This window comes from Osmerus eperlanus, chromosome 2, assembly GCF_963692335.1.
Source record: "Osmerus eperlanus chromosome 2, fOsmEpe2.1, whole genome shotgun sequence".
Classification (NCBI taxonomy): domain Eukaryota; kingdom Metazoa; phylum Chordata; class Actinopteri; order Osmeriformes; family Osmeridae; genus Osmerus; species Osmerus eperlanus.
Genome location: NC_085019.1, coordinates 7922573 through 7947629, shown reverse-complemented (window position 1 = coordinate 7947629; position 25057 = coordinate 7922573). Strand labels below are relative to the sequence as shown.

Here is a 25057-nt window from a genome sequence, read left to right as displayed (position 1 = left end):
TGCCCTCTAGTGGCATTTTTACTACATTACTGAAAGTAAAGTATCAACTTGCAAGCTTATTTGGATTACATAATGTCATGGACTCACATTCAGCACATACATTATCCAAATGTAGCTACTTAATAACTGAAAGCAAGCCTGCTCTGCTGTTTAGAGGCACTTTGAATACAATCAGTCTACAATCTTAACAGAGAAAAGTAATGATGAGCTTCGGACTAAGATAATGAGCCCCTAATACTTAGATGGAGGTTAAATTCAAATAATTATTACATTTACATTTAGCATTTATTAATTACACATAAGGCTATAGTTTAACACAGCTAATAACCAAACAACATCACAGCGGTTCGAAGACCTGCAGTGCAATTACAGATGGATGTGTAAAATTTCAACTTGTTAATTGCCCTTCTAAAGTAGAGCAATAGAGATGGCTCTGTTATAACCTAATCACTGTTTTCTTGCTAAATAATCACGTTGAGACTCAATGGGAAGTCAGCGGTCGGCCTAAATTGTCTGCACTAATACTAACAATGTCGCAGCTCGTGGAGTTGCAAGATTGAGCAACGTCAAACGTTTTCAGAGAGGACTGAGGTTTATATATAATTGCCGCTTTATTCGACATGTAGGGTACTGTCATGCGTTTGACATTAACATGGTGGTGTTTTATTTCAAATAGGGCCTACGTACTGGAATGTATGTTGCCCGCTATCTTCTGATTACCTGGCGAATACTTGGTTTCAAGCAATGAATCGCGCATGCGCAATTCATTGTTTTGACTGAAAATGCCGTCGGTTTCGAAAACGGCGGCTAATGCTTCTCCTCAAACCGAGAAACCAACCCACTATACGTAAGTAAAGCAAATATTAAAACGTATAAAACACACATTTTACTAGATACTGGGTCTCATTGACATATAATGTATAGTTTACTGCAGACGTAATAGATTTCCTTCACTCGTGTTTGTGTGTTGGACACGGTGGTTTTCCTTTTGTAAATTCCGAATGCACGCTAGCTGGCGATGTAGCTCGGGCTTCGTATATTTGCTGAAGTAAAACTATTCAATTCAAATGTGTTATACTACATGCAGATAGTTAACAGGTTGGTCTCCTGAGGACCGTGCATATCCAACGCGCGTGTCTCATGTTATTTAAACAAATGGATGCTAACAGTTAACGATAGGCAATTATTTTCTTGTTTTGGACCATTTGGGAACACGCAGTCACAAGACAGTTGTTTGTACCCATCGCGGAACTTGTATCATCATCATCAATGATTGGACCAGCGAATAGTCTGAACCGCAATCTAGTTAGCACTAGCTACTTGCAATTTGTCAGCTACGAATCGATAGCTAGTGCTACATGACCAGTTTGGAAGTTAATAATTAGAGCTAGCTAACTAATAATGTACCCTAAATATATAGGGTTTAAGTAGCTAGTGTGGTTTTAGAACATATAGAGCTAGTAATCGAAATAAACTTACGCCAACCAACAACTACCTAGCCAGTGGCTACATAGTTGTCAGTGAACTTGTGCTCAGTCTGTCTGTTTGTAAACAAATAGTCCCATGTTTGGAGTGGGGAATTGGCTTGACTGTTCTGTACTTAAATAATGCTAATAAACTACACTATCATAACTATTACGATAAAGAACATTCTAATGGTGACAAACTATATGCAACAGTTATCTTCTATAAATCATGCTTTTACGTAATAGACTAGGCTATGAACTGGTTTAACACATGGTTCATATTACGAACGCATGTAGCTAGCTAGTTTTTGTTATGATATTAATCTTGTAAGCTAGCTAGAGCTAGCTATATAAAGACTCAGGTAATATATGCAATTAAATAGGTAACGTTAGCTAGTTTAGCCACACTAGCGAAAAAACTTTCGTATTTGCTTGCTTGTAGAGCAAGCGAATTATTGGCACTCGGTTAGTCTAGCTAAATCACCGAACAATGGCTTATGTCTGTCAGTAATGTTTTCTTATTAGCTAAATAGCTAACTATGTTATACATGTTCACAGTACAGTCGTTATATAGTGCCATTTAAAGATAATGCTAGATCTGCGATAGAAACTATGTTAATAATATCTTCTCTCTGTATTGCAGGTATTTGAAGGAATTCAGGACCGAACAGTGCCCGCTATTTTTGCAGCACAAGTGCACGCAGCATAGACCATTCACCTGTTTCCATTGGCATTTTCTGAACCAGAGGCGTAGACGACCAATACGGAGAAGAGATGGGACTTTTAACTACAGTCCTGATGTTTATTGCACAAAGTACGACGAGACAACAGGCATTTGCCCAGACGGAGATGAGTAAGTGCATAGTCACTCCAGTGAGTGGATGAATGGTCCTACAATAGCTAACTAGGCTGTACTCTCTGTCATGTGCGACATCCGATTATAAAGCAAAATGTATACATTTGAATTACTTTTTTGAATGATTATTGATTGTTCACTTGGTCATTGTTGCACAATTTTTCGATTAATTAAGCGTTCTTCGTCAGTGTAGCCAGTTAGCTAAATTAGTTTTTGCCTTTCAACTGTGTGTTGCATCTGGTTACATCTTTGGGTTTGATCTATTGATCTTTAACTCATGTTTGAAGGGAATAAATCGCACACCCCCTGCACGTAGTCATCTCTGGCCAAGGACGCTTGTTTAAAATTCCTTTAGTGTTGGCACATTTGTTAAATCGGTTGAAATCCAACTTATTCTGAGTGCTTATTATTGATAATATTTGTTCCTTAACATATGTTCAATACATATTTATAACCCAATGCAATGCATGATTGACTCCTGATATTATGTTGAGCTATTATATGGGTATAGTTTCACAGAGATCCAGAAAAGGTCTGCAGAATTGGTTTCCCAGACTTATACTTACTGGTATTGCAAGCAGGAGAAACTCATGCTACATAGCCACTGGTTATACTTAATGTCTGTGTTTTATCCAGCACAAAGCATGTATCCTGGCATGTTGTTTTTCATCTATTCACCCTACTTAAGCTTGGATTAATCAAATCTGTCTTATATTTGCCCCTTTGTCATATTATCTGAAGGAAGAGAGATCTTAAACAGCATTTGTCCTCCAAGGGATATTTTTAAACTTGTCTTGCACCTGAATCAAATATATATTCACTCCTTGGAGTGCTATGTACACACAATGTGCACAACTTATTTTAATGAGTCAGGAATGTTGAATGCTGAATGTTGCCAGTTCGATTCCCGGCCGTGTCAAAATTATGTTGTGTCCTTGGGCAAGGCACTTCACCCTACTTGCCTCGGGGGGAATGTGCCTGTACTTACTGTAAGTCGCTCTGGATAAGAACATCTGCTAAATGACTAAATATATAATATAATATATAAATATAAATATAGTGAAAGAGGAACAGATTTTGAGGACTTTGATTGACTGAGATGTTTCTTAAGCAAGACTGTAACATGAATGTATCTTATTACCTACCATGTTTGAAGGAAATGAAGCATGTGACTAGCGACATTCCAATTCACAAAGATCTGACAAGAGTTCCAGATATAGCAGCAATGAAACTGTACTATTGTAGTCACACAGACAAGGATTCTTTGTTCCCGATTTAACTGCTTTTGTTCCAGTAATATGTTCAGTTATGTTATCAAAATTAGGTTTTGCTTTCCTCTGGAGCATGATAAACTACATGACCTGTTCATGATTGAGATTAAGTAGTCCAAATATGTGTTTGTGTCGGCTTTGAATCATTACATTGTTTTTAGTAATGGAATACCATTTCAAAGTGGTAATTTCAAGTAAATGACAATATAGAGATTGTGAATAAAAAGCATTTCTAGTCACTGTTAGACAAAAACATGGAATACTGTGTGTTGAGGATTTTCATTTTCTATTTGCAAGCAAACAGTTATTCTCTCTCTTACCATATCATGATATCACATCAGTTGTCATGGTTACTGTTGCTACCCAGTTATAGAGTGTTTTCTATATCCAAGAAGATTATTGGTAATTTCTTTCATTATGGCATGATTGAGGTATTTAATGTATTTCTGTACAGACTAAAGTGCTGCTTTCCATAAATCAAAGGGTGTCATAGGCTGATTTTTGCATTTTTGGTACTCCCACTTTGGACATTAGTTGCATTTTTGTTGTTGCATTTTTGTTGTTTGCCATTGTCTGCTCTGCATTTTAAACACTACAGCATTATTTAGTACTGGCATAACAATTCCATTCCATTATGCTATAAATGTTAGTATCACATAAAAAAGACTATGCAGATTAGGTGTTTGTATTTTAAGTACAGTAATGTACATTTTGACATGGCCTTGTTTTTGGATGTCCTTGTCTTTCTAGCTGTCCCTACTTACACCGGACCACTGGTGACACAGAGCGCAAGTACCATCTACGCTATTACAAGACTGGCACCTGTATTCATGAAACAGATGCTCGTGGGCACTGCGTGAAAAACGGCTTGCACTGCGCCTTCGCTCATGGGCCACATGATCTCCGCCCCCCTGTTTATGATATCAGGTGAAACGTCACGCATGACCATAATAATTTCTTAGTCTTAAACTCTGAATATGAAACACTCTCTACTACCAATAACTTTTACCCCGCTTAACTGATTAAGATGTGAGCTAGAGTACATTCTATAATACAAAATGTCTATCTGTTGAGGATTTAACAGCAGATGCTTAGTGCACTTATAGACTTCGGTCATAAACAAAGGTTTTGATAACCACACGTCTATCAGTCTCAAATTATTTCATGCTGCTGCTCTTCTATAGTGGTTAAACAGCCATGTCAATTGTTGCCTAGCAACTGTTGAGCAAGAAATGACTACCTAACCAATGCCTGGATATTTAACATTTACTGCTTGGTGTTTTTGTGCTGTTCATGTGTGTGTACTAGTCTTATTTTTTGTTTTGTTTGTTTTAACAGAGAAATTCAGGCTCAGGAGGCTCTACAGAATGGACAGCTGGGATCTGGGGAAGGCATCCCTGATCTTCAACCAGGTGTACTGGCCAGCCAAGCCATGATAGAGAAAACCCTGACAGAGGACCCCCGGTGGCAAGGTGAGCAGGATACATCCATAGCGACCTCACATCCTGAGCAAACATTACCATTCGATTGTTGGACTGGATGTGAAGCAATTAACAACAATTGTAATCTGTGCATTCCTTGCAGATACAAACTTTGTTTTGGCAAACTATAAAACAGAGCAGTGTACCAAGCCTCCCAGACTATGCAGACAAGGCTATGCCTGTCCCCACTACCACAACAGTAGAGACAGAAGAAGAAATCCACGAAAGTTTAAATACAGGTGAGATCATCCTATTTAGGCTGCCGACCAAAGTGTCTCAACTTAGATTTATTTCCCCCCTCATGTGACTCAGATCTGTTATTTTCATGAAAGTGTGAACTAGGGGTGGGCGGTACACCGATTACATAGTTCTCACCGGTGTGATGTTGCGCCACAATGGATTTTGCAATACTGTCATCCCGTGATAAATCAAAAGTTATGCGGCCAGCATGCTTTTACAGTTTGCTGCATCTTTGTTATTGTTTGTTTGTGCATGCGGGTCATTTCAGGACCATAACCAGTTTGGAATCTGATAATGGCCAAATGTTCAAAATTATGTGAACGACAAAACAAAAAAGGGATCTGAGCAAGAAATCCAAATTGAGCAATACGTCTGGATGTAGCATCATAGTATAGTGACAACTGAGGTGGTAAACAAAACAAAAAGCTAATCTTTGTGAATGTTCCTGCAGATCTACTCCATGCCCAAATGTGAAACATGGGGATGAGTGGGGAGAGCCATCAAAGTGTGACAGTGGAGATAGTTGCCAGTACTGTCACTCACGCACAGAACAACAGTTCCACCCAGAGGTAAGTAGGCAGTTAGTTCTCCAGACACATTCACTTCATTCATTCTGAGTGGCAATATTAGGTGATATCGTTAAAAAAATATATAAATAAAGTGTAGGCTAATACACCAGCCTTGTTGCTCTTACTTTAAATCCTATAGATATACAAATCCACCAAATGCAATGACATGAGGCAAACTGGCTATTGTCCAAGGGGACCGTTCTGTGCATTTGCCCACGTAGAAAGTAAGTAAAATCTTTGGCATTCTAAAATCTTTGCTTGCTGATTGAATGTCTGTTGGGGTCTTTGGGCCCTAGACATCTTCAAATGAAACAGGAGAGAAAACGTAATCTGACATAATTCGATTTTAGTTTAACCTCGCGGTAAGGAAAGAAGGAAGCGTTAATATGAAATATAAATGGATCTCTTGTCTTTGTGTTCCTCCAGGAATTCCTTCCACTGAAGAAACCATGAGCTCCTTGCTAACAGCCATGCAATCAGGCTCCCAGTCCAAGCTAAACTCCCAGCAGTATTCTGAGTGTCCAGTCAGCGAGTGGGGCAACAGTGCCAACTCCATTAGCAGCACGACCAGCAACAATGGCCAAGTGGGAAATGTATGTTTCCTGAATACTACCCTCACCCTTCTTCTTTCCTTCTTTCCAGTGCCCAAATTGTATTCCAGTGCCTAATAGATAGTTTTACATGATTTGTATTCTATTTATTTCTTTGTGTTTTGATTGTTTTGCTTACAGACATGTCATCTAATTTTTTATTTAGGGAGAAAAAGTGCAACAAGAGTCTCTTTTAGGACCAAATTCTCAAATTGCTAAATCAACCCGTTCACTTTCTTCACCTAACTGCTCCTAAGCCAATCATTTGAGAGTATATTTGGCTCCAAATTAATCTTAAGACTCTGTGTACTTCTCTCCCTCAGGTTTCATGTTCAAATAGTCCAACTGTAACGCCAAGCTCAGGGAGCAACTGTTCATTATCCCCAATTGGACCCACCGGCAGACCTAAATCCCTAATTAATGGTAGTTTATGTTCAGAGTCCACCACGTCCAGTGTCTCATCTCTGAGGTCTAACTATCCCAAAGCTCCGGGCTTTGAACGTGAGGACCAGGTACAATAAAACTGCTCTCATCGTTTTCTCCATGTGTGAAGACAACTGCTACACAAAACAAAGGCATAACTATTTGGTTAAAGTTTTAAAAGCTTACTCAAGAATTCCTTTTGTTTTTTTGACTTGAGCTCTTCAACATTACTTCATAATCCATATTCTGTGAGGTTGCATGATTTGCAGTTGCGAAATGCCTGATTCTTGATTGAACCCCCTCTTTCTTTGATAGAGCTGCAGACGTTTGACTGATTATTAACAACATTTCCTTCTCCTTTAAGAAACTTCTTTCGTCTCATGACCTGGGGTGTGATGGTCTTGTGTGTTGGTCATGTAAATATGCTGTCTGTTCTCAGATAAGAACCCACAAGGGACAGAACGATCAAAAGTTGATGGACCAAGAAAAACAGGTAATAGCAGCAATCCAACCAGGTTTTAGGGTTGGCCTCAGTTTACATATTCCAACAAATAACTATATATTTATTTATATATATCTTATTTATTTTAGCTTATTATTCAACCTTAAAACTGCCTGGTGGTTTCTGTGTTTCTGAAGCTGTTTCTCACTATGACCTTCTTGACATTTATTTTCCAGACACACAATACTGTATTCTCTGTAGTGAACCCTTTGGCATCTAGTATAACCTCCAGTATAACGTCAAGCTTGGCCTCTAGTATTGGCTCCGATAGCTCCTCACCCACCACCTTATCAACAATGAATGCTAAAGCCACCCCATTTTACCCTGGGAGCAATACAGTGGAATCCGTTATAGGTAAGTTTACCTCTTCAAATAAAGTGATTCAATATGGGTTTTTCATGTACACACATTGAATGAACAAAGAGACATCCATTGTGCCCCCTTGTGAACGTTTTGATTGTGACTGTATGTGCACAAGCCTTAAACCTATATCTTCTCTTGTAGGTTCTGCTCTTGATCTCAATTTTAGTGACATCAATGTTGCCTGTCTTGATAAAGACTTAGAGGAGCAAGAAAACAACATTTTCGGATATGCAAGTAAGAATACATACAATGCATACTTTTGTGTCGTCAAATTTGAGATTTGGAACTACCATACCTGACACTGATTTCTTCTCTGTAGATCAACGGTTAATAGGAGGTTCTGCCCCGGTAAACATTCCTGGCTCACTTGCACGGTCCTCGTCACTCAATTCATCTTCGTCACTCTCTGCCTCCCCTCTGAGCTCGCTCTCTCAATCCCTGTCCCTGTCCCTGCTGTCAGGGGTGGCACCCCAGCATCCACAGGCCCTCTTAGCCAAAGCTGAACACGGTCTTTTGGGAACGCCTACCTCCACTTCCCAGAACTCCCTGGGTAAATTTGCAAGTTGATCATTTCGTAGTTGACCGTTCACAATACATGTCCCTATTTTCCTTTTTTTTTGCGTGAGCATCGACTCACTTTCCTCCTCCTCCCTTTTAGGTTTGAATGGGGGAACGGGCAGCATATGGGACTTTGTGAGTGGCAGCTATTCTCCCAGCCCGTCTCCAGTGTTCAGCAGCCTCACCTCCACGACAGGAAGCTCCAGCAGCACCGATGTGACCCGTCTCCTTCGGGAGCTGGAGGAGGCCAAGAGAAAGATCAAGCAGTGGGAGGATGCCTGGCACCAGGTCAAACAGGTAAGCCATCGTCCCACGCAGCGATCACGGCCGCACGACCTCGTCACCCACACATCTGACGCTGCTTTCTCGTCCGTCCCCCCCAGGCATGTGAAGCCTGGCAGAAAGATGCTCACGATGCAAAAGAGCAAGCAAAATCAGCCGAGTCGGAGCGGCAGCTGGCAGAGCAGAAACGAGAGGACACTGAGCGCAAGCTGAAGGAGCTCCAGCGGGACTTTGATGTGTTGTGTCGCTCCCCTGGAACGCCACTACTACGCAGCTATGGAGACCTGGACCAGCTCCCTCTGCCAAAGCTTCACTCCATCCAGAGCCAGCTGCGCGCTGATTTAGATCGTATAGACGGGGTAAGAAGAACTAGATCAACTTACAACTTCTAATTGATAGTGTCCGACAAACCCTTTGTCACCTATTAGGCAACCGTTTAAACTACAACATGATCTATCTAGAATTTGTATTTGACCATTTTTGCATGAAGCCAATTTATTTTCCTTGTCAGTTGTAACTGAAACTCTTTCATCTTTTTCCAATACAGGTAATATATCAGCTTCAGTCAAAGAAATGTATAGTTTGCCAAAAGCATGACCGTTGCATAGTTCTGCAGCCTTGCCAACATTATGTACTTTGTGAGAACTGCGCATCTAATAAAACAGAATGTCCCTACTGTCAGACAAAAATATTGAAGTGGTGATGTACAATTAATCAAGGTACTATTTAAAGAATTAGCCCTTTGAAGAACTACTAATACAAATATACTTGTGTGTGTGTGTGTGTGTATTTATATATTACACACACACACACACACATGCTTACATTTTCAAAATAGTTTTGTGTTTCAGTATTTCAAACAGTGATTTAACTAATAGTTATATTAAAGCTTATTGAATGATGTTTGACTGACAAGCAAGTCCTTAAATATAATAAGTAATTTTGTAATAAATGAATGACTAACACACATCCCACATTAGCATTATATTTCTGGAAATTTGCCCCGATTTGACTGTTCATAACTTGATGCATCAGTCAAACATCATTATAGCGACCATCTTTGTGAAGATTGATTACTTGTTAAAGCACTTTGTTGAACTGGGAATTTGTTAAAGGGTATTTAGAATTTTGCTTTAAGCTGCTTTGTAGTTTATTTTATTTTTTCTTATTAGATGTATATTTTCTCTAAATATACTAATGTATAAAGCTTTTGTGTGTACTGTGAAACATGTAGAACATTTAGTATTTCCTATTATTAAATCATGGTATAGTTCTATATATCTTGTTAGTTTTCATAGAAAAGTATTTAGTAGTTTCTACTATCATTGTTGAATTTACATTTTCAATCAAATAAGTGCAAACCTTGAATGCATTTTAGACATAACCAGCAGCTGTAATATCAATAAGGCACATACTCAATGTTAGGGTATCAGTTAATCTATCTGTATAGTTGTTAAGAGGGGCACTTGTAGTATGTGCAAAAGCCTGACATGTTTGATTATTTGAGGACTTCTAGCCTCTTAAACATGTGTAGAACATATCTGATACTTGGCCTCTCATTCTCAAGTGCCTTGCCTTAGAGTAAAACGCTGTGCATCTATGTTTAGGATTGATAAGTAGACACACATAGTCTAAGCTCGTCTAAGATGTCTGCAAAATGTCTACTTCATCTTGCATTAACCTAAATATGTATGCCATAGTGTATTTGCCCAAATATTATTTCGAAGCATTTTATAATTTATAGTATCAAAACATACCTTGTCAGTGCCTGAATGCTGACTTCAAATCACACCTTAAACTTAACCCCATTCCTTGTCTGAATTGGCAATGGTGCTTCTTAGTGTAGCTTCAGAGCCCACCCCAAAACAAACGCTTCTTGAGATCTGAAGGGATGTGACAGTGTTAAGGTGGTAATGGCTCTAACTTGCGCTCTGCTTGGCTGGTTGAAAAGGCCACCACACTGTTAACATTAGTCCTTAAGATCGCCTCAAGCACAAAACAGTTAGGGGTTGATTTGGGAAAAGGAAGAGTACATTTAGTAGTATGCAAATAAAAGGACAAAACAGTTCATGTTCTTGTGCAAAAGACAAGCTCTATTTTACACTTAAGTGCATCACCCTGTAGTGTTTACAAAAATAAAATCAGCGGTGGTGCACCCATTGGTTGCATTTTGAAATATGACAGTGTAATGTGTTTAAGTTAATCTAATTGAAATGACCTTCTACTGTGTAAAAACAAAACAAAAAGTTTTATTTTTTTCTTGATTTGTATCTTGGTTCTTGTAAGACTGACTGCTTTTTGAGTTATGTAAAGAGAAACCAGGTACAGCTTTTGCAAGGAATTAAGCTAAATTTGATTTGTTAACATGTATGGCGATGAAGCAACTCAAAATTAACTTGTCTTGGTGTCTCTTAGAAATGTAGTCACAGGAAATATTACCTGGTATTAAGTAAAGACTGCAGGCAAAAATATATCGCATGTTTTATAGTATGTGCTTTGTTAACCAGCTATGGATCTAGATTTCACTGCCAGAATATTTGTATTGACTCATTCTAGCATATTACTGGGTTGATCCTTCACTTCTGCAAGCTCTGCTGCTGCTGGTAAAAAATGTATTAATGTAGTTTTTTGTAATACATTTAGATGTTTGAATGTGATTGTGCACAAACAGTTCCGATTACAGACATGAAAGCATCAATCTTCTGTAGACATATTTGTGGGAGGAAAAAAAAATGTTTTGACTGACATTTTGGTACTTTTATAAATCTGGTAGAATAATTATATGGACCTGCTGTAGAATTTCCCAATTCTTGCATTAGTTCTGAGAATTCTGTTGATGTTATTAGTCTGCAGTATTTTGTGCATTCTAAACATTACACCAACTTCAGTATCAGTAACATTTTGATTTCTTGTTTAAAGCCAACTAAAGGTATGATGTCATGTTATCCTCTCTAAAATGAACCAAAGTGGTGTTGTACCTTCTTCCTGTAGTAATTATCATGGCATGTTTTAAACATTGCGTACAGCATGACATCTCTTCACAAGTAAATAACAGAAAATCTATGCCATTTGCTTTTGTTGACAATTGATGCACTCGAGTCCCATTTTGTAGTTCAACCAAAGACCTCTACTGTTCATAGTTGTTCTTTTCTTTTTTTGTATTTTTATAACTATTTGCATTCTAGCATTTAGCAGCTAAATAAATTAAACACAATCTGACAGATACCAAACCTTGTACCCTATAGATTGCCATTGTCACATGGCTTTTTTTTTTTTATTAGTGGGGTACACAATTTTTTTATTCTGAAATGTTAATAGGCAGCATCCTAACTTGAGATTCATATGTGTAACACAGAAATCATTTGATGTCAAAATGAGACCTGTTATAAAATGGTCTTGGGTGCACTGATCTCAAGTTAGAAGGAATTGGAATTGTCTGTTGTCTACAGTGAAGGAATGTCAAAAGTGAATGGCATTTGTGTTAACATTATGAAGTTGCCATATATATTATTTTCTGAATTATGTTTATTTTTTGTACGTCAAGTTCACTTACAGAAAAAGTCAATTAATCAGAGCTGAATATGGATGGTTGTGCACTATGTGTATGCTTTCAAAAGTACACCTAAACTGTAAGGTGCTTTCCTTGTTTAATTACATGTCTTTGCTTAGTGTTTATATTTTTTCACAATTTTTTTGTTATTGGATAAAGTCGGTCAAGATTTTGTGTCCTTATTGATTATATAATTAATTGTTAAGTAAATAATTACCGACAGGTGAAATAACAGGAAACAAATAGCAATGTTTCCCTTTAAATAATTTCCATAGAGATGTTAATTTAACATGAAAACCCTGAAATATTGAATGTACCGTTCTAAATTAGATGTACACTAGGTCACTGGAATAATATGGAGCAGTTAATCCATAATGATGTAGCATCTAGTTTTGTGAATTGATATACAATGAAATAAATTTATAAGATTTAAACAAGTTTTGTATTTGTCAGTGTAATGAGTGTGGGGGCTATAGAAGAATCAAGGTGTTCATTCCTAATATTCTTTTTGAACGAACTGCCTTTGATAGATGTATTAAACTTCAATGGACAAACATTTGTATTGCACCTGAGAAACTGTATAAATATTTTTGGGACACCATGATCATATATCTTTATTCTTCCAAAAGATATATCTGTTTTTTTATTTTAGCCAGTTTAAGTCTTTAATTTAACTTTGTCTATTCCTTGGAGTTTCTCACATTAGCGTCAGAAAGTAATAGATGGTTTATAAGAATTAAGTAGAATGTGTAAATTGAATAATATTTTTTCTTTAGTGTATGAGACACTTGTTTTACACTACACCAAGTTATGCAGAAGATAAAAAAATTCATAAACTTTTTATAATTGAAATTAAAATAATCTTTTGGTCATGGAATGTGCACATTAAGATAGGCGAGCTTGGGCGGAGTTCAATTGAATTTTGTTTTATTCATGCACCACACATTTAGTTATATAAACAGTTAATACAATGTGTGTGTAGCAGTGTAGTGCAAGGCAACTTTCACATATTTGGTCTGTTAGTGATTTCAGCAATTGAGATTTGTCATTACTGTGGTACAATAGCATGATGACTATCTGGAGACAGGACATCAAATAGGTAGCACAGCAGATGTTCAGCCTAAAGCCAAAACAAAGATAACATGTATGACGTATATATACTTGTAGCCAGAGGGGGGGGGGGGTTGTTAGATATTCATACAAGAAGTATGAATTAAATGCTTGAATACTATATAAAGGTTAAGTATGTTTTGTAAAATCTTACCTCTTTTTCCGTGCAGGGGTAAATGATCCCTTTTCCCACTTTTTCTAGGTCAGACCTCTCCCTGTAACTTCTAAAGTAAATGCTGGTTTAGTAAATGTAAAATGTACAGCATCAACAAAGCAGTGGGAAACCAGTGGGAAAACATTCAGGTTTAAACAGGTCAGCATGAACAGCATGATTGTCTTACCTTTCAAGTATGGAGTCAAAACAGGTCACAACATTGTCTCTCTGAAGAGCCACAACAAGACAGGGGCCCTCTGGAAGATGAGGAGTCTAGAGGATACACCAGAGACCAGACATTAACACGCCACCAACATCTGACCTGAATGTCCATTCAGGGCATATACACACTAACAATCACACCCCACCCCATACACAGTAATATCCCTCCCGGTATCACAGAGCCACGCTCACCTTCCCACCCAGTGTTTTACTGATGTGCTGCCGCTGGGCCTCATCCAGCACGCTCATTCTTCCAGCCACAAGGTGGCAGCCTGCCTTAAGCAGGCTCTCCAGTAGGTCCAGTTGGAGGGGCACTCGGCTAACTTGCAGAACATTAAAAGGCACGAGCAGACAGGTGGTCTGGCACAGGGCACTGCGTACTAAGGACCCTAGCACAAACAAACAAACAACAGGACGATTTCAGCCTAGCTAACAAAGTTCAACTGCAGCTGAAACAACATCCAACGTAGCAAAACTTGGTCAACACCTGGTCGGGAGTAATCACAGTGTAGTAGGATCATAGCATAAGCTGTATGATCAGTTTGGTTCTTTAAAAAAAAAAAGTGCTTCTAAAATATATCATCTCAGACTGAGCAAGATTAAGAGATTGGGATCTCCAGGTTTCCGAACCTCCATTTTTTCCTGACTCCATTAGGAGTGTGAGTGATGCCTCCTCCTTGGCCATAGAAGCCAGAGCATAGCTCTGCTCACGGATCACAGAGGCCACAGAGTCGGAGTGTACGCAGGGTATCTGAAAACACACAATAGGTTTTCACACTGGGTACGACACGTCAGGCAAACCGCATGGCTACCCGTGTGAAGAGTACCTGCTCCCGTCTCATCGTCTCAGTTTCTGTGCAGCACATCCCTTCTGGAAACATCCTTTTCACATCCTGAACAGCTTTCCGATATGTAGCTGACCCTACAATAGTGAAAATATTCATGACTCACATTCATGTTCTAAACAAAATAGTCCCAGTCTGAGCTTGGTTGTTGATGTTATTGATTGGTCTCTGTTGACTTGAAGGGTGGCCTAGCTTGGGGGAAAGGTTACTGACCATAGATGCCACTGTGAGGATTATCCGTGCCATAGTACGCCCTCCACAGGAACTGGTCCTGAGCACGGGCCTGGGTCTGGTCTTCTGGTCCTAGCAAGTCCAGAAGTCTTTTCACAGCATTCTCTCTCTGAAGACTGAGAGCCAGCGAGGGGCCAGAGCACAGGTGCTGCACCTGGGCCTCTACATCACAAGGGTTCTATACAAAACAAAGAATAAACCTAATGGGCTAATGCAGGAGACAAAATAAAAAGGCAAGATATTTTGTCATGTATGGATCACACAGACTGTAGAAACGAATATTGACAATACAAGTACACAAACATGTCCCGTGAAATCAAAAAAATGTCCTTTGCTACAGGTCAGTCCAAGGATTACCTTGTTTGCATGCAGCAGGGACTTTGCTGTGGATGTGTCTAGCACAACCACGCGCAGGCCCACTACGGTGAACCCATTCTGCTGCACTTTTCGAAGGATTTTACCCAGAACATGGCTCCAGGCTCCAGGCTTGAAGAGACACATAGTGACAAGTAGCTGGGGACCTAAGAACATGTTCAACAATGAGATCTCAACTTCTCAACAATGTCTCCAAATTGGTCTTCCACCTCATCAGAACTCACCATTTGCCATGCTACTGAGAAGTGACACACTCTTGGAACCTGAAATAAATAACAATATTGTTGTTTTGATGTGAGACAAAACTCCAAGTGTGGTATGCTATCATGCACAGCTGGCTGTCCTCAACCAACCGCGAGAAGAGTACAGCCAAAAAACAATCCCAAAGGTGCAAAGAGTACAGATCGAGTAAAAGTATTACGACTTCTGGTGGATTGTATTATAGCAAAGGAACTAGGTGTAAAAATAGTTGCAAACGTTAGTTAAAAGTAATAGATTCTTTATAGAATTGGAACAACTTGTATTCCATTTTCTTCCCTTTGTTTCCTGAATAACACAATGTCATCTGTCAACAAATGTTCTAAAATTAAAAAAAGATTTCTTTAGTGTTGTGCACAGAACACTATCCAATCACTATTCTTTCAGCTCTTTCTCACCAAACTTAGAGGTGGTACATACCAGGTGCGTTGATGCAAGGTGGTGGCAGGAATTTCAGTAATTGGCGCACACTGTTATCTTGAGATAAAAGAACAATACTTAGTATCTACCTAAATCAGTTGGTTCTATGGCTTAAATACTTCGTCCTGGCCAATACATGTATGCAAAGTTTGTCTTGCACAATTCATTAACTCAATCCAATAGGTCCATTGTAAAGCCTTAAGAATGTGGGCATTGGCATGGTGCAATCTTGACAAAGTATTTACACTCAAGATACTTGGGAGCAATAGTGAACTAGTTAAAGGTGTACACCGCCTGAGGTTTTACCTGGGATGATCTCGCCCTCGAAAAAGAAGAGGAGAGCCTGTCTGTATGCTAGCTCAGGAGTGGAGGACACCAGCACATTCAGGCTCCGAGGGTCATCGCTTGGGAGGAGCCTGCGTAGTGTAGCATAAGCGTTCACTCTCCTCAGGACACACACCAGGGCAGGAGATGATGCCAGGCCTGCCAGGCTGCTCTGCCACAGCTGGTCTCCTACTTCGAAAGGGCTAACTTCTCGGGCCTGCTGCCGGGATAGCGTAGGTAACCACTTCAGTGCGAGAAGCTCAAAACCACCCTCCTCGGCATTGCCTTGAGAAAAACAAGGGACAAGGTCACTGACAGTATCAGTGTGATAAACAATAACAATTCAAATACTTTCAAAGAATTCAAATGCGATTATCAAGCTTTATATATATATGGGAATGTGTTAGATAAGAACCTGTTGGATTCTGTCTCAGGGCTCTTTGTAGGATGCTCAGCCCCTGGCTCATATCCGTGCCAGACAAGGTTAGAACCACAACCTGCTCGACGTCAGAGCTGGATGGAGAACAATGACTGGAAAGCAACACACGGCACGGTTCCGGCACTTCCCACATACTCCCTCCTGAAAGCAGAGCGTCACCAGGAAACAGGAAAATGGAGACAGGCAGGTGGATAGGGCTAGGGACTGCAAGGGCTCTTGACTCACCAACGCTGTCGAGCAGGCTCTCAGCGTAGGGTAGGATGTGGAAGAAACGGCCGGGGCCCACTTTCATATCGTCAGACAGCCTGGAGAGGGTGCATCCCATCACCCCCTGCTCCTCAAATCCCTTCACTAGGGCTGGAAAAAGAAAAACATCAAGAATGTCAGCACACACAAGATACACCGACACACAAACACAGAATCAATGAATATTAGAAGCTGCTGCGATTTGAAAAGAGAAACGAACATGACATATTCATTTCCTAATCTATCTTCAGCACATGAGCGCTATACCTGCAGGCAGGCTTGCACAGTGCCGTAGAGCATTCTCCCTCCTCAGCAGAAGGACGAGGCAGTGAGAGGACAGCTCCACGTGATCCTCATCCAAGAACACAGCAGGGGGACTGCAGAACATGGACACCTTGGGAAACACACGCAGAGGCCTCAGGACATGGGGGCAAAGAGCAAATGATAAATGAACACTTAATAACTTAATCTTTGGGATAAGTCTGTGTTTACCTGCTGGCTAGTGAGTCTCAGTGCCTGTGCTTGTTTGTTGGAGAGCTGCACCCTCTTGAGCCCTTTCAGACTGAAGCCTCTGCGCTCACACACAGACAGCACCTGGCTGTAGCAGCATGGAGCGACTACGGGGCTCACGACCAGGAACACATCCGCTGCGTGGGAGATGGAGACACAATCACATGCTGGCTGAGACACGCAATTGACATTTAGAACATTTCAAGACGAAATAAGAATGTAAAACCAACATAGGGGCTTGTTTGTTTGGCTTTATGTTGAGTTACCTGTCACTGTGGCACACAGGTTGGCAGATGTCCTGGTTAGACACCATGAGGGGGTGGCTTTCTCGACATCACTAAAGTCAACGCAGAATTTTGGACGAGGGCGATGTCAGGATAGATTCTATGTTGTCCTATTTTTTTCAGCAATGTTGTATTTTTGTATATATATATTCTTGTACACACATGTCACCCAGAGTTATTGCCTGATCTTGTGTTGATGAGGCTTCTGTGGGGGCTCTCTCTGCAAACCACACACACAGTTCCCTCTGCACCCGACTGGCCATGTGAGGGGAGTAGAACAAGGGCTGGTCTTTGCAGCTGCCGTGAAGAGCATTGATTGACACTGGGTCTGTTTTCCTGGCCAGCGAGGGGTCTGCAGGGCCTGTGACATCCTGCCACACAGCACGGGCATGAGGCCCACGGAGGGCCAGGGCGAGGACGGGCTGATTGGTCCCATCGTGGTCTTGACCACATGGTTTACACCCTGCAGAGAAACAGGGAAAAGTCTTCACTGGTGTTACATTCTGGCCCACTTATGCTGCTCGACTAGCCCTTAGTTAGATATCAGTCATACCAGCACTGTTTGTCAGAAGCTCAGTAGAGGGGTAGAGGAGGCGAAGACCACACACATCAAGGCCTGAGTTGAAGATGAGCTGAAGGGTGTGATGAGTTGCTAGGGGTTGCAGGATCAAAGTTTTGTATCCCAAGGCAAAGACTACCTACAGGGAGGAGAAATACAGAAATGTCAACGCAATACCCTTATAAAAGACTCAAAACATGCAGCCATGATCATAGAAAAATGACATACAGCAGATGTTTTGTGACGAATAATATAATATCTTGGCCGGCTATAAAAATATGTTGAACTGCTATGATGAGAGCGCAGTCAAGGAGGAAGACTCACCTCTGTGTGTAACTGTTGAGTGCACATGGTCTCTACCCTTTGGCAGCTAGGGTCCTGATTCTCCAGGGTCTGCCAGTAGAAGCCTGGACTCAAACCAAAGGCACTATCCACAGCCTGGGATGGGGCACACAAGTTCCCACCATAGTGAGCAAAGCCTTCACACAATGGTCTGTTTAGTATGTGATAAATCATCTTCGAATCACAGGTTGTTCGTTCCACCCACCTCTTGGTCTGAGTTGACAGAGACGAAGCAGCTTAGGCAGGCCGAGGGAACATGGCTGACCGGAAGGCTGGCCTGTGGCTCCAACAAGGTACTGAGCTGCGGCAACCAATTGGCAGCCACGGTGAGAGGCGTCTGGGAAAGGAACTTGCAGACTCGATGGTGGAATGCACTTCTGCCCTTGTTCACAGCCCTTTTCTATGTAAGCAGAAACACTGGATCATTTCAGGTGTTCAAATTCTCAGGGCAGAAGATGGTGTGAGACTTTTGGTGTTTTTAGCTCACCTTGGATTTGGAGCAGAGCAAAGTGTTTTGTTCGTGTGAGACAGCTAAGATGTGAAGAGCCAGTCCATTCTCTCTCCACAGCTGCTGAAGTCCTGCAACCCAGAATGGAGCTTCGATGCCAGCCTTGTCCTTACATCTAGGCCCTGGTCCAACCTACCACACAGCGCATAGCCCTCCGTAAGTAAGGAATGAAATGTCACAAACAGAAAAATTACCCATCTAACTGGATTAAAAATAATACAAAAAATTGAAATTTACCAAGGACAAAAACCAAGAGACCAGAGTATTGTATATGTGGGATTTAGTTGTGGATGACTCTACTGTTTGTGCTTTTCCATGACTGTTGCCGGCCACAATGCCTATGCTGGAGAGGCAAACAGTCAGTAGTAGGCTCTCATTTTTTATAATATCTGTGGGCAAGGTCTTGACTGACTGTAGGTAAGAAGCCTCCTGGAGAAAGAAAAATAAAAAATTTCGATGCATACATTTATCAGATCATTTCAGGAGAAACCAGAACACAAACATGGTTGTCATTTTTCAAGATTAACTTACAGAGTCATAAAGAACATCTGTCTTCTCGGCAGCTGGCTCTGTGTCATTGACAGATCTCCTCGGTTTGTGGCATTCAATTTTCTTCTGGAGCTGATGACGCTGTCTGTGCTGCAATTTCTGCTTCAACTGCTCTTTCCGTTGCTGGTCACTGGCACACAAAATAAAGGCATTCAAGCACTGTTAATCATCAAGGTTGATGTTAATACTTTGTTGATCATGAAGATGATGATTTAATGAAAGGTTGATTTTACTTTTGAGGTTTTGGCTGTTTTGTGGTTGATGTCTGCTGAGCAGTGGGTGCTCTCGCAATTAGTGGTCTGTTTTTGTCACCCTGTAATGCTGGGGATTGGCTGTTCACATTTGGCAGTAAAACGTTTGGAGGAGCTTTGCGCCTTGGCACATTTTCACAACAGCTCTCACATCCAATGGATCCTCCTTTATCCTCTACCGGTGCTGAGCGTTTTCTGTCTGATTCAATTATTTGTCTATTTGCCTCTCGTACTCGTTGGAGTAACATACTCTTTCCAGTTCTTTCCCTGGGAGGAGATGGAATGGAAAAGAGGGAAATAGCAATGTGGGAGTCATAGACGATCCTTTGATCGATGTAAAGCACATAATATTTACCTTCTCTCACGGATGGATCCGGAAAGCCTGTTATTGAGGGCTTTCTCTTCAGGCGATTTTGTGTTATTTAAGATTGGAATGGTAGGTTTACTGAAATTTGATGTTCTTGTTGTCTTCAAGGCAGATACGGGACAACAACGCAAGTCAATATATACAGTTGGTGATTCCTGGCGGCTGAATTGCAGCTCTGCTGCCATCGTTTGAGATGATTTTCTCTGTCCAACCTTCTGACTGTACCATGCAAAAGCAAAGATGTGGTACTGTTACTACAATAGTCTACATATGTACTTAAAAAAAATAAAAAGGAAATACATGTAACACTAATACATTGATTTATCTCACATTACCTGAAATCAGTGGGATTCTGGGAAATATTTAATTGAGGCACAGAAACCTTTTTCATCATTGCTGTTTTTTCTTTTACTTCTATTTCTTCATGTAACTGTTTCTTACAGAAATCATCCAATCTTTCCATAATGCTCTCCTGAGAAGTGCGTTTGAGTGTCCCTTCAGTGTTATCACCTGTGACAAAATGGAGAATGGCATTTTATTGATTATACAGGATCATCCCCCCTGCTTCTGATTAAAGCCTTGATGGTGAATGGCATCCGAAAGACTAAACAGTAATTACATAGAAAATACAAAACCAAAATCACTACTTTTTATTGACTTAGCATAAATACATTTTTATTATTAATTAATCCCAAACCACCTGCTGTGTGAAGTCACCTGCTGTTATATGATCACCTGACATACTGCCTTGAATGAAGAATTCGTCCTTTTGAAGAGTCTGGAGGACCTGATCCAGATCCCATTGTTCCAGTGGCTGTTAAAATCACAGCATTTCTTTGCTCAACAACATGATATAACATTATAAAAGCATTTTGTCAGTCAAAAGGGTTGTATTCTCTTTCATTGACTCATTTTATGTAAGCCAGTCTGAAAAGCTAAAACTCACCATTAAAGACAGCATGGGAAAACCGTCATCAGTTTTACTATTTTCCAGACATTTATCAGAATTGGTTGCTTTTCTCCCCAATGTTGGCAAAGTACCAACTGTTTCTAATGTGACTGGTCCAGTGATGTATGCATTTGTTGTATGCTTTTTGTTCAAACATGTATAGTCTTGGTGTTCTTTCATCTCCATTGTAGAATAACAAGACCATTGTCTGTCTGTCTGAGATGATTTAATAGCGTAATCGATGTGAAATCCAGGTTTCTCAATACCAGGGTTGCTTGTGGGCTGCATTGTTCCCTCTTGGGTTGAATTTGTAGCTTCACGAGCTCCAAGAGTTTCATTCGTAGGCTCTACCTGATCACACAAGGTGTTCTCCGTCCGATACTGTGACACCTCCCAATTAAACCCACACACAATTTACAGTTAATCTGCCATGAAATGTTCTCTACTGTCTATCACTATTCAGTGAAGGTGAGTTTGCTCAGCGTACCTCTAAAACGTCACTGTCTTGACATGACGCTGAGAGGAACTCCTCCAAATCCTCTGTGTTTTGAGGGAGAAGTGCTGTGGGTCTGCGAAATATGGCTGTGTCTTCTCCGTTCTCAGACTGCAATAATGAAGAATAGTAAACAACGAGAAGTGTGCACTCTAACGTTTGCGAAAGTATTGTAGTGTGCGCCATAACTACAGTAACATATGGTACTAGTTAGCTACACCGTGTACTAGCTCTAGTTGTAGGCTATACTGTACAGTACTGTAGCTACTGACTGTGGCTAACGAACTTACTTCACTTATTGACGAAGTGTCTGAATCGATGGATGGAATCACCGATCTGATACTTTCAAGCAGTGAGCTCCAATGTGAATGATTCAAATCCATATTGACAAAAGAGTCATATATTCTTCACTAAAGAAACAACTAGTACTATACATGACATGAAAAATGTGTAAGGTAGCTTGCTAGTTAGCTAATCTGGCAGAAATGCTGATCGGTTGCTATGACAACTGTCAAGACAACACAGGAAACATTTGAGTGGCGGCCCGCGCCAAGACTGACAAAGTAGAGTCCCTGCGGAGCTATTCTGTATTGGTAGACCATTGCATTACTTCATTGAGTTCTCTTATGTAAACTAAATTAATTAGACATTATACTCCCGCGGTGAGAACTCAAGGGACCTAGTTCCCCTTTTTATGGCCACCACCTCAAACTTTAGTTTCAGAAGAATTTAGCTACAATGGTTTCTTCACTAATGAGGTAGCTTAGGCATAGTCATTTGAAATAGTTAATAAATCAACCACTATTAAATCCTAAAAGAACCATGACCTGGCTGCTCCAATACATTTCTGGGAACTGGTATTGTTTACCTGGTAGGCAACTATATTTGGTGATGTGCAAAATCTCATGAGAACACGATACTCTCTTACGACTTAATATTTGTTTAGAGGGAAAACAAACAGGATTTTCGGTGTTTGTTCAGTAAGAGTTTAACAGACGAATTCACAGGAAGACTCTGCTCTGAAAGCACATTTAGAAAATCATTTGGGCTATTTGCTCAAATAGACAAACTGGGCTATTCTAGGTTAATTCTAGGTTAATTAAACACAAATCAATCACTTCTTAAAACCTTTTTAATTTGTCATTTGTTGGCTGCATTTCAAAGAAAAAATACACGAAAGCAATCAAGATAGGCCACTCAAAATATAAGATACATTTTCATTTTTTACATTCTACAGTACAAATGTTTGCATGGATAGGATCAGCAATAGCATTAGCCAGTTAGACAAATTAAACAATTGTTTTATCTTGTCTGGTGTTCTCTATTTTCTATCATTCCCATATCCTTCACTCAGCAGTTGAGGAAGTGTCCATTGGTGATATCTCGAAGATCTTGGCCAACAAGGTGGGCAGGGCTGCTGCAAGTTATGTTGTTGTAGATGGTTACAACAGTGTGGGGCTCTTCCCCCTCGGCCAGAGTATCCACTTGCCGAGGCACCACCTGTGGCTTCCTTAAGCTGTAGGATCTGAGGGGAAAAGCACTGCAGTCACACCTCCATTGGTTACCTGAGAGCCAGAGTTGGTCCAGGGTGTCTGGAATATCTTTTGGGAGGCTACTGAGATCATTATCTTTCAGGTTAAGATAACGCAGCCTAGGTAGGAGCTGCATCGTGCCATTTTGCAGAAACTCTAGTTTGTTGGCAGAGAGGTCCAGCCATGAGAGATGCTGCAGCGGAAGCAAAGCCTCAGAGGGGAGCAAACGGAACACATTGCTTGACAACAGCAAATAGTCCAGGTTCTTGAGGCCATAAAAGGTGTGAGAGGTGAGTGATTCAAGCTTGTTGAACCTCAGGTCTAGCTGTTGAAGGCCAACGAGGTCCACGAATGTCTGACGTTCCACCACAGAGATGTTGTTGTGGTGGAGGAAGAGCCGTCTCAGACCAGAGAGACCAATGAAAGCTTGGGTTGTGACCTTTGTAAGACAGCCTCTATCCAAGTGAAGACTGTGGAGTTTTGACAGGCCCTTAAACACCTGATCTGGAAGACTATGAAAACAGCTACCGGACAAGTTAATCACAGCAACATGGGAGAGGCCTGTAAATGTGCCAACCCGTGCCTCCTGCACCTGATTGTGCTCTAACTCTAGAACCTCCAGATGACCAAGCCCCTCAAAAATCCTCTCTCCTAATGCACGGATTCGATTGTAACTCAGACGCAGCTCCTCAAGGTACTGCAGATCACGGAAGGTTCTGGGCCGAAGAGCAGTGATGGAGTTGTTGGAAATCCTCAGCACATGTAGACTGTGAAGACCAAGGAAAGTCTCATCATGAAGCGTTGTTAGTTTGTTATTTGTGAGGTCCAACCATCTGAGAGACTTCATACCCATAAAGGCTCTGGGCACCACAGTGACAATCTGATTCTGGGCCAGGTAAAGTTTTTGTAGCTTTGGTAGCTTCAAGAACACATTGGCTTTAATGACCTTCAGGTAATTTCCAGTGAGGTCCAACTCCTTCAGTTCTGTTAGACCTTGAAAGAGCTGTGGTTGCAAATAGGCAAGTCTATTCCCAGACAATACCAACTCCCGTAGACCATGCAAGTCATGGAAAACAGTCTCAGGAAGGACTGCTAATGAGTTCCACCCTAAGTTGAGAAGCCACATATGGGAGAGGCCAGCAAACAGCTTTTCTTCAATGCGAGAGAGTTGGTTGTTATGGAGACTAAGCGAGGCAAGATTTGGTGTGTTTTGAAAAATAGTCCCTGGTAATGAGCGGAGGCGATTGCGCTCAAGGTGGATGTGAGCCAGTGACTTAAGCCCTCTGAAGACCTGTAGGTCAAGTGTCACCAACTGACCGCTTTGAAGATTCAGAAAAATTAAGTTGCTGAGATCCTTAAAAGAGGCTGCAGGGAGAGAGGTGAACAGGTTTCCATCCAGCCAGAGCGAGCGAGTGGAGTCAGGCACATCAGAAGGAGCCTGCGTGAAGTTTTGTGCACTGCAGTAGACAGTGAGCTCCAGACTGTAGTCATCAAGCTGACAAGTGCAGGACTTGGAACAAGGTATTGGCTCCTCTGAGGGTTTCTCTTCACCCGTGTCAGGATCTGGCAACACCCTGGATGTTCCCAGTACCCAGAGCACCAGCAGAACAGTTGTGTGCATACCTGCTGAGGAAGAGAGTAAACAGGCTAAGCTATAAGATCGAACATTTACATTTGCAGACCCCTTATGTAAACGTACGGCAGTACTCTACCGTTAGATGTAGAAGGGGTTTCAATGAGTTTCCTTACCTTAGAATACAGTTGTCCAGAAGTGTAGGATAGGCAGTGCTCTACTGAATGAACAACCTTGATGTGTGTATGTAGAAAGGCAAACCTCCCAGCCCCTTTTTAGACGCCTTTTGCACAAGCCAGGCCCACTCCATTTGCATATTTAACCTCTGAATCTCCCAAAGTTTCTGATGATTTGTTTCATTTGGG

At 40.9% G+C, this 25057-nt stretch overlaps 3 protein-coding genes across 7 annotated transcripts; 1 reads left to right on the top strand and 2 right to left on the bottom strand.

Annotated features, from left to right (window-relative positions):
* The first annotated feature begins 730 nt into the window (after positions 1 to 730).
* Positions 731 to 13016, top strand: unkl (unk like zinc finger). 4 transcript variants are annotated; one of them, XM_062450590.1, is made up of 16 exons: positions 731 to 847; positions 2110 to 2319; positions 4344 to 4520; positions 4932 to 5065; positions 5178 to 5313; positions 5766 to 5883; positions 6023 to 6107; positions 6310 to 6476; positions 6797 to 6985; positions 7336 to 7389; positions 7575 to 7752; positions 7903 to 7995; positions 8081 to 8311; positions 8420 to 8616; positions 8703 to 8960; positions 9149 to 13016. In XM_062450590.1, exons 1-16 carry the CDS (start codon positions 783 to 785, stop codon positions 9302 to 9304), a joined length of 2448 nt encoding a protein of 815 aa, XP_062306574.1. In that variant the 5' UTR covers positions 731 to 782; the 3' UTR covers positions 9305 to 13016. The 4 variants fall into 4 exon arrangements, with proteins under 4 accessions (XP_062306574.1, XP_062306566.1, XP_062306588.1 ...); XM_062450582.1 differs by having other exon boundaries at positions 7261 to 7389; XM_062450604.1 differs by lacking the exon at positions 6797 to 6985.
* A 60-nt stretch (positions 13017 to 13076) lies between these two features.
* Positions 13077 to 22030, bottom strand: LOC134037670 (dynein axonemal assembly factor 8). Its single transcript, XM_062483124.1, has 30 exons — positions 21878 to 22030; positions 21582 to 21698; positions 21092 to 21484; positions 20863 to 20959; positions 20481 to 20655; positions 20134 to 20364; positions 19761 to 20045; positions 19510 to 19657; positions 19216 to 19407; positions 18958 to 19110; positions 18676 to 18870; positions 18453 to 18566; positions 18123 to 18267; positions 17732 to 18032; positions 17552 to 17622; positions 17268 to 17422; positions 17043 to 17169; positions 16755 to 16886; positions 16506 to 16670; positions 16073 to 16375; positions 15767 to 15823; positions 15313 to 15351; positions 15071 to 15234; positions 14696 to 14891; positions 14465 to 14559; positions 14268 to 14388; positions 13830 to 14026; positions 13603 to 13688; positions 13416 to 13485; positions 13077 to 13271 (listed from the first exon to the last, which is right to left on the bottom strand). Exons 1-30 carry the CDS (start codon positions 21968 to 21970, stop codon positions 13200 to 13202), a joined length of 4689 nt encoding a protein of 1562 aa, XP_062339108.1. The 5' UTR covers positions 21971 to 22030; the 3' UTR covers positions 13077 to 13199.
* Positions 22031 to 22701: 671 nt separating this feature from the next.
* Positions 22702 to 24938, bottom strand: igfals (insulin-like growth factor binding protein, acid labile subunit). 2 transcript variants are annotated; one of them, XM_062450559.1, is made up of 2 exons: positions 24869 to 24938; positions 22702 to 24745 (listed from the first exon to the last, which is right to left on the bottom strand). In XM_062450559.1, the coding sequence occupies exon 2, from the start codon at positions 24738 to 24740 to the stop codon at positions 22938 to 22940; it is 1803 nt and encodes a 600-aa protein (XP_062306543.1). In that variant the 5' UTR covers positions 24741 to 24745; positions 24869 to 24938; the 3' UTR covers positions 22702 to 22937. The 2 variants fall into 2 exon arrangements, with proteins under 2 accessions (XP_062306543.1, XP_062306552.1); XM_062450568.1 differs by having other exon boundaries at positions 22702 to 24742.
* Positions 24939 to 25057: the final 119 nt, after the last annotated feature.